This window comes from Podarcis bocagei (genome assembly GCF_964188305.1).
Source record: "Podarcis bocagei genome assembly, chromosome: 13".
NCBI classification, from domain to species: domain Eukaryota; kingdom Metazoa; phylum Chordata; class Lepidosauria; order Squamata; family Lacertidae; genus Podarcis; species Podarcis bocagei.
The window spans coordinates 22458352-22468004 of record NC_138138.1 but is presented as its reverse complement, the minus strand read 5'-3'; the positions used below and the strand labels follow the sequence as shown (position 1 = coordinate 22468004).

The window sequence follows — 9653 nt, the reverse complement described above, 5'->3', positions numbered from 1 at the left end:
GAATTAACTCTTTTGTTCACCCTTCGGGATGCATAGGAAGCAAGCGGCCCGACAGTCTGGCCCTCAAACAGGGTTGCTGTTGCGGCAGCCGATAAAACTATCAAGATAGGTCACGGCGTGACAGCATGGGTTGTGCTGCAGTTGTGAGACGGCCCAGAAAAATTAGAATGCCAGGGGCCCATTTCATACCTTCCAGCATTTCTCCAATGAAAATAGGGACATCCTATTCCACATTAGGAAACTTCTCCCGCATTGTGTCTCCTGCACGCCATATAAACATCTACATGGTCACACAGAGCCAATTGCAGCCTCTCCGCCTAACCTACCTCACAGGACTGTTGTGAAGAAAAAAATGTGCAAGGGAAGGGATTGTGTACAACAGCTTCCACAGACAAATAGAATGAAATAAAATTTTAGTTGTAAGCTGCTTTGAGTCCCTGTCAGGGGAAAAGGTTGAAAAATAATACTAATAATAGAAACTGTGAGAAAGATCAGGAACATACTAGAGAGTAAATCCTATTGAACTCAGTGGGGCTTAATTCTGAATAAAACTGTTTAGGATTGCAATGTAAGGCTGCCCCGTCTTTACCCGGTTACCTGGGAGTAAGCTCCATTGAATACAGTGCAACTTACTTTTGAAAAGACAGTGTAAGGCTCCATTTACAATAAAGGAACCGAGGCTCCATGCATTTCCTTAAAAATTGCTGGCTGCTGATGCATTGCAATTAAATAATTTAAAGTGGATTGGTGACATTTTCCTTCAAAATTATAGGAAGGGCTTTGTATGTCAGATTCACCATTTCCTTCATTTAGTGCAGGTATTTTATTTTCAGTAGAAACAGGACTCTGTTTTTGCACCTACACTTACCTACACACACCTAATTGTTCTCTGAGACGTTGAGGGGAGGAAAAAGGAAAACCCGGGACATTCCGGGATCAAATCAGAATCTATGACAGCTTCTTTAATTCCAGGACTGTCTCTGGAAAATCAGCACACTTGGAGGGTATGCCATTTATACAACATGTTATCCTAACTGCTCTTGTCGAACTCATTCCAGTCTCTTAACTAGAGGGCATTAAAAGACAGAGCCACAATTTCCTACACCTTTGGATATGGCCACCTCACCCTGTCTTCACTCTGGGATTGGGGATTAAGTAAATTACAGTGGTGGACATCTCTGCTATGCAAAGTAACATTCCCTAGCATGTTGCACGACTTGTGATTCCACAGAGCCAAGTGCAGCCCACGTATTGTGGCTTGCCAGCTGCTTGAAAATCCCCTCCTTCCATTTTGCAATCCCAGACAGGTAGCAGGAACAGCAGTGCTGTTTTTCTAGAAAAAGAGGTGCCAGAACTCACCGTGAACTTCCCCTTCCTTGTTCTCTTAGAACGGCAATGGCACCTACCTGAGATCCTGATCTTTTATCAGGATCAACTAAAATGTCACAACCATTGCAGTACAGTCAAACCTTGGAAGTCGAACTGAATCCGTTCCGGAAGTCCGTTCAACTTCCAAAGCATTTGACTTCCAAATCACGGCTTCCAACAGGCTACAGGAGCTTCCAAAAGAACTTGTTGGACGTTCGGCTTCCAAAAGAACATTCAGAAACTGGAACAGTCACTTCTGGGTTTTGATCATTCAGGAGCCAAAACGTCCGAGTTCCAGAGCGTTCAACAACCAAGGTACAAATGTAGTCCTTTCAACAATCTATAGAGCAATGGAGGCAAATTCTGCCCTTGACATTGGGTGGGTGACCTTGACTAAGGAAGATTTGCTCTGCCTGTAGGAACACCTTTTTAGTCACACATCACCCCATCAAGGTCACGATGATGGGTATTTTGCTAGTTAATAATAACGGAGCAGAAAGGGGACAAAGTCTTTTTATTTGCAAACATGGGGGTACAAACTTGCTTTTAAGATGAGGTTTTCAGGGTGCTACATCCAACAAGGATGTTCTGCATTTGGGTAGCTATCTGACAGATGCTTGGTGAACTTGCAACAGCACAGATATGGCCTAATGGGAAATATGGTCTGCCTCATTATGATTGCCAGGCTGGTAATTCCAGTGCCCCCAATTCTGTCTGCTGTTGGTAGAGCACCCGTATGATTTATGATATACTTTATTTTACCATATTCTGCCGAAGCAAATGCCAATTTACAGACGCCCAGAAGGCAAATTCTGCAACCAGAATAAACAATGTCTATCGAGCAGAAAGTGCAAATTTTGTTCCAGTTCTGGTACTGGATTAATTATTATTTTTTATTAGGTAGGGCCTGGTCTGATAGAGCGAGTAGTATGGGGCACAGGACAAGTGCTAATAATAATCATCATACAGATGGTGGTTAGAGGTCAAATACTGTGGAACTGAACAGAATGCAGAAATCTCACATTCTGCATACAGAAAGTTAGTTGTCACTTTCTCCTGAGAATACACACATCCAACAGGTGATATTCGGCTTACATTTTGTAAACTTCACTGTAAGTGAAGTGGTTGCTACACTTGACGTGTAGTAGATACAGGCCGTCATTATTATATTATAAATACATTAGTATATTTGAAGTGCCCCGTCGACTTTGATATGGTTGGCAGCAGTGCCCACAAGATAAAGAGGTGGAATGTCCTGATTACTTCATGGAAAAGCACACATTCATTATTGCCATGTTTTCTTCTGCTCTGGGTGTTCATAGGTTTTATCACACTTTCTGCTACTACCAGGAAGTCTCAGTCCTGCCAGGAAGCCCCAGCCCCTCGCCTCCCAGTAATCATGACTATAAACTTTCATTTAAAGTAAGATAAACATGCGACTGCAGGGACTTTGTCCCAAAGAACGAAGTCTGTGCTGTGCAATCACCGCACTTCTTTTCCGAGAAGGCCCATATTTCATCCCGAGAATATGGCAGCCCAATTTGCGCCTTGCAAGTCATTTGGGGCCTGTGGAGAGTTTAAGTGCAACTTCACTGTCCCTTCCTCCCGCTAAACAGCGCTGAGAGCATGGCTATGCAGCAGGGAAGCGAGGAAAGTAAATTAAATTGGGAGCAAAGATATACGACCCACAGCAAGGAAAACTGTGAGAAAAGCACAGGAGCCCTAGCAAATAATTGACAACTACAGACGTTGCAGACACCATCCAGAGGTGTACAGGACTCAGTTTTATTCCAGTGGGGGAAGCCAAAGCCCTTTGAATGCAAATCTTTGCCATTTTTAAACCTTTATTGAGATTGGTGAACAGTCTGTTCTTTGCAACTTGTCTCTAGGTTTACTAATGTAACACTGCTTTGGAAAATGCAAGGAATTTAGAGTTAAACCAGACAGGACATGTACATCTCCCTGAATTAATTTTTTTTTTAAAAAAAAATACCTCCTTGGGAACTGCAATAGGGAACAGAAGAAAGCAGGGGGAAGGACTGCTTAGACCTATTCCCTTCTGCTGTTTTTCTACTCAAAACTGTCCTTTCCAAGCAGCCTTTTCCCCATAAGGAGAAAACATAGGATTTTGCAGATGCAAAATCAGCTGAAAGAAGATTTTTTTATAGTGGGGAAAACGATTGGAGTGAGAAGAATTAGGTATCTACTTTCCTCCCGTGTTTCTGCTTCCACTTGTAGCCTCTGAAGCAGATGCTCATTACAAAAAACCCCCACAAAACATCAAGGGAAACAGACACAGTGCCATGTGCCACCTCAAGTTCAGTCCTTAAGATTCAGTCTGCAAAATGCACTGCAGGAGATACCATCCTTCTCTGCAGGACTCCACACACCTTTGTAAGATCAAGTTGAAGGTATGATTGGGAGCCATGCTAACCCTATAGACACTTAACATAGCTCTCGTTTTAAAAGAAATTTTTGGAAGAGAATTTTCCAGTTGGCAAACAACCATCCACATACTTCCACAGGGAGCAGAAAGTCAGGAGCTTCCACTATCTCAGAGCCACTTTTTTTTTTTTTTTTAAAGACCCAATTATCTTTACAAGTCAAACTTCACAGGCTGCATGGAAGCTCTTGGAAAGGCTGGCTGCATAGGAATTCACTTGGAAAGGATATAGCTGAACAGTTTAAATGGTTCCGTACACCCCTCAATAGAAAATAGCATCTTTCGGGCTCCAGGAACCATCCCATGTTCTCTGTGAAAGATCCACTCAGACCCTGGAATGAAGAATACAGTGATATGCTGAGGAAACAGAACTGGAAGATAAAGACAACAGCACCAAGTATTTTGCCCCAAAGACCACCAACAGCCTATTATCACAACTACCACAGTTGCAAATGCCCACTTCTCGGCCATTTTAATTACGGTAGTTACTTCCTGAAATGGTCCTGAAAGGGTCTATTTGGAGAGCTTTAGATTGCTGCCATCTTTTTGTTGTTGTTTTTGTTGGAAAAAACAAATGCTCATTGTTATTATTTTCGTTCTAGAGAAAAATAAACCAATAAATGAGCAACAGAACAAAAATGGACTGATAAAGGCTCATTTCAGGATTGAGTTTGAGAGGCCTATTTTTTAAAAGAAAGGGGCAAGGGGGAAAATTAAGGGGAGAATTGTTCTGGGTACTCTCAATAGCCCTTTGCTCACAGTCATTGAATGGCACTATAATTGCATTTTAACTCAAAAAGATCACTATAGATCAGGTCTCAGAAAAAAATGGGAGGACAACATGGAAACTACTGCAATGCAACAGGCTGGCAGAAATGTCTGGATTACCTGTAAAATTGCACGTATGAATTACATGCATTCTGTATGAAATAACTACTATAGTAGCAATTTTCAACATTTACACCCCTGGCTTTATACAAGGTTCTGATGAACTTTATACTTCCCCTGAAGTGCAAGATTTGGACCTGGGTGCAGAAATTTAAACATTATGAGAACCTCAATGCCATTTTCAGAAACAGTATGTTTTGAGCCCTAAAAATGCAAAAGCTTAGAAGTGCAAAGGCCTGTTGAAACGAAAATTCAGAACTGAGCAGAATTTTCAGGAAGAGGTTTAAAGGCCAAAACCCAATACTTGCCTCTCTCCAAAGAAAGCAGAAACAAATGAAGAAGTGTACATACATTTGCCTAACGTGCATGGTTTGCAAATAGTTTACATATCAGAAAGCAGTTTTTCTTGTATTAGTGTAGAAGCTTGAATTCTACCCCCACCCCACACTCCAATTACAGATAGGTAGCCGTGTTGGTCTGCCATAGTCAAAATAAAAAAATTCCTTCCAGTAGCACCTTAAAGACCAACTAAGTTAGTTCTTGGTATGAGCTTTCGTGTGCTTGCACACTTCTTCAGATACTACTGGAAGGAATTTTTTTATTCCCACACTCCAAGTACAGTATATGCACAGTCTTGGAAGATGATTGGAGTACATTGACTGCATGGATGATTCATTCATTCATTGAATTTATATACCGCCCTATACCCGGAGGTCTCAGGGCGGTTCACAAAAAACGAGCCACTTGCCTTAAAAGTTATGGTTCTCCCCAGCACCTTCAGAAATGTTAAACTTCTGCTAACGAAAACCTGGCAGCCACACTCGCCGGTTACCTGTTTACAGAACTCTCTTCCAACATTGGGTCGCTGTTTTGGGGGGACTGGTTGTTCATCCGCGAGATCACCAGCAGGTCTTGCAAGCTGTGCTGCTGAACCATCGGCCTTTGCGTGACGAGGTGTGGGTTGTAGTATTTTGTTGGCTTCTTGTATGAAGCGCTCCTGCAACTCAGGATTTCTCTTGGGAGCGAGGCGCTTTCTGTGTAGCACAAAAACCAAGATTTAGGTGCTGCAATTGAATTTGCACAGCAGTATCACCAGACCATATTTTTTTGTTTTCTTTTACTGGATCTGACAGCAGGTAAGAAAATAAGATGGAACGTGTAAGCGCAATGGGGCTCCTAACCTGGGTGCTTCCTCAGTCAACATAAGGCACATTCTCCAGCAAGTACAGGCAAAACCACATAACCTACCTGGCACCTGCCTATTACTTTTGTCTCACAATCATCTACCAGGTTTGTTCAGAGCTGGCAGCCGTTTTGTGGGTCCCAGGAAAGAGATCACCTGCACTCACCCCTGCCCATCTCATCATCACTACAAAGAAAAAGAGGGTATCTATCTGCACAGACAACAGACCTAATACAGTATGAGTCTCCATAAGAGCAAAGATTCAGAGTCAGAATTGATCTTATAGCCTCAATCACCAGTTGGAGGCGGAGAGAAAAGTTACACAGATGTTGCAGTGCCAATGTAATGGAGTCATTGCAGTGTTACTGAACTCCTTCTATTTCTGGGAGAAGAATGATATAAGAAGGCATCCATTTTCTGTGCCGCCCTGTATCTGTCACAAACAGCGTCTGGGCTGAATTTCTGAAAATCGTTTAAAATGTCTGGGCAACCCACGTCGGAAATATGGCAACCCTAAATTATAGTACTTACACAAGATACAGAATGAATTATGTAACTTGTGTTGTCATTATGTTATTCCACCCCATTCATTTCCATGCAAAGGGATCAATGCAAAATGAGAAGAAAAATATAAGCAATCATGAACCGAAAGCAACAACAGTGAATTGCCCAACAAGTTTGCCCAGTGCTATTTTTCTAGAAAAAGAGGTGCCGGAATTCACCACAAATGCCTCCCTTGTTCTCTTATAATGGTGATGGCGCCCACCTGAGAGGTGCGGGAACTGAGTTCCAGTAAATTCTGGCTGAAAAAAGCCGTGGATTTGCTGGACTCATTTCCGTTCCAGACATGGGACAAATAAGCAAACACTGTCAATTTCTGTTTCCGTTTCTGTTTCCATTGGAATTCCCTCACATCCCTAGCTCCTGCGGCCAAGACCTGATTGCTCAACGCACTAGCTGTGTATGAACCACAGCTTGGCATTACAAAGAATGAGCTGCGGTGAGACTTGGGTTTGTCCTCCCCATCTGCCACAACCTACGCAGATCTTGTACCAGCTCTTCTCTGACATGTGGCCAGGGGGATAACACTACGGTCACTGAGGTCTAGCTCCGAGGGCCTTCTGGTGGTTCCTTCACTGCGAGAAGTGAGGTTACAGGGAACCAGGCAGAGGGACTTCTCAGTAGTGGTGGCTGCCCTGTGGAACGTCCTCCCATCAGATGTCAAAGCAATAAGCAACTATCTTACTTTTAAAAGACATCTGTTTAGGGAAGTTTATAATGTTTGATGCTTTATTATGTTTTTATTATTCAGTTGGGAGCTGCCCAGAGTGGCAAGGAAACCCAGCCAGATGGGTGGGGTATAAATAATAAATTATCATAATATTATTATTACTGAACCACTCTACACACCTGGAAGATGTGAACTGGAAGTAGTGAATAAGCAGCACCTATCCCCTCCCCCCATGCAAAACTTCTTGGATGCACCCCAAACCCAAGAAATCAAAATCCTGAACATTTTAAAACAACCAAGCACTTCTGTACAACATCTCACATTCTGTTGGATCAATATATCTATGCATGTTCTGCAGACAGGGCTGGCCCGAGACATACTGCTGCTGTAGGAAAATCGGCCCAATGCCACCAGCTCCCCAATTGCGATGCTCCCATGACTGTGCCCACTCTGCTGCCAGCCCTGCCCCTGCCCCTGCCTGTGGCTGCGCCTGCGCTTGCTGCTATGAACACAGTGGCAGTGGTAAGGGCACAGAAGCAGCAGTAAAAGCAATGGCGCCATGACAATAGCGCGGGGACTGGTGGTGGAGGAGAGGGGGTGTAGGGCGGGGGGGCAAATCTGCTGCACGAGGGCAAATGGTTTTGCCTGGAGCCCCATGGATGGGCTGCCCCTTACGATACAGATACAATGCGCTGACAGGATGCCAAGAAAACGGCTCTCACGTGCTCGGCTGACCAAGTGATGAGAGTGCTGCTGCAAGGGAAGTCTGATTTTTCTTTCCTTTGGTGCAAAAGTCAGCTTGCTGAAGAATCCAGAGGTCAAGAGGGTTCCTTTTTCATTGTTGTTCCCGTAGAACCTTCTCATCCTCGGGGTGACTGAGTTTGGGGAGGCTGTGTTTTCTCTGACGTGAAACCGGAAGGAGTGTTCTTCAAACGGACGGAAGTTCTTAATAGGCGGACTTCTGCAGCAAGGCATTTTGGTCACTGTCGAACTCTTCGCACGAGGAAGGGCCATTGCTGGAAAATATTTGGAAGTACATGGGCTCTCCTTACCGCACGGCGCTTTTGCAAACTCATCTGTTGGCTGGACCTGGCAAGGGAAAGAAGGAAGGGCTATCACGGAGTCCCTGTTGCAAATGCCTGACAGACCTAAGGTGCTTTGGGATTCATCTGAATGGAAAGTGGCATAGAAACACAACCAAAGCATCAAATCAACCTCGCTGATAACGCAGCTGTTAGAGACCCAGGAAATAATACAGTTGCCACACACTGGCTTAGACTTTTTGCACTTAAGAGTGAGTAACCTAAGTTTCATGTTCGTGGCTAGGTAAAGGTAAAGGGACCCCTGACCACTAGGTCCAGTCGTGACCGACTCTGGAGTTGCAGTGCTCATCTTGCTTTATTGGCCGAGGGAGCCGGTGTACAGCTTCTGGGTCATGTGGCCAGAATGGCGAACCAGAGCAGCGCACGGAAACGCCGTTTACCTTCCCGCCGGAGAACTGCTAGGTTGGTAGGAGCAGGGACCGAGCAACGGGAGCTCACCCCGTCGTGGGGATTCGAACCGCCGACCTTCTGATTGGCAAGTCCTAGGCTCTGTGGTTTAACCCACAGTGCCACCCTTGTCCCCCAAGTTGGTGGCTACCAGACTGATAAAAATACCTGGCAGAAGCAAAAATGGAACCAATGCCTGGAACCAATGTAGTTTCTCAACCCTCCCTCCCTCTGAATACAAGAGCAGCCTGGGACCATCCAAAGAAGCTGAATGTTAGATCAGGAAAGACCAAAAAAAAAAAAAAAAAAAAAAGGAAAGAAAGAAAGAAAAGGAGTATTTGACACAGCCCAAAGTTAAACTATGGAATTCACTCCTAATCGGGGTGGATTGGACTAGATGATCCCCAGGGTCCTTTCCAACTCTACAATTCTATGATTCTACGATAAGATAACTTGGGAGGATTTAACATAGCAAGGCTATCAGCAGCTACTAGGCATGATGCCTATGTTCTACAGCAGGCATCCCCAAACTCGGCCCTCCAGATGTTTTGGGACTACATCTCCTATCATCCCTGGCTAACAGGACCAGTGGTCAGGGATGATGGGAGTTGTAGTCCAAAAACGTCTGAAGGGCCGAGTTTAGGGATGACTGTTCTACAGCCAATGTTGGACATAGTGTGCTTCTTTATACCAGTCACTGGGAATTGCGATAAATTGTCAGGATGATGTCAGTGGCTTGTCAGATGGTTGCCCAGGAAAGTATAAAGACAAGGGAAAGTTTCTTGCCATCCTTTTTTATTTCAGTCTTTACAGAGAGAGGCTATAGAACCCAGCCTCTTGTATAATGGCATGGTCCCTAGTGAATCTCCACTACCCGTCTCTCCCACTTCCTCATTTGTCACCTTTACGAGTGCTGCAACATGCCCTCTGTCTTTGAGCTCTTTGCTCTCCTACTTTTGAGGCTCGCCAGGTTCTGGGAGATGTGGGGTCTGGAATGCTTTCTCATGACAACGTGTCAGCTGGGTGTTGTTCCGGCTCTCTATGATTTCC

General features: G+C 44.4%; 1 protein-coding gene across 9 annotated transcripts in view; it reads right to left on the bottom strand.

The window, feature by feature from the left end:
* Nucleotides 1-1865: 1865 nt before the first annotated feature.
* The window catches only part of TTLL6 (tubulin tyrosine ligase like 6), a 36408-nt gene continuing 28620 nt past the window's right edge, over nt 1866-9653 (bottom strand). For all 9 annotated transcript variants that reach the window (XM_081166223.1, XM_081166221.1, XM_081166222.1 and 6 more), the window contains 3 exons: nt 7836-8202; nt 5532-5733; nt 1866-4143 (listed from right to left, as the gene is read on the bottom strand). In XM_081166223.1, coding sequence (XP_081022349.1) covers nt 4137-4143; nt 5532-5733; nt 7836-8202 — 576 coding nt within the window. In that variant the 3' untranslated portion in view covers nt 1866-4136. The remainder of the gene's footprint in view (nt 4144-5531; nt 5734-7835; nt 8203-9653) is intronic.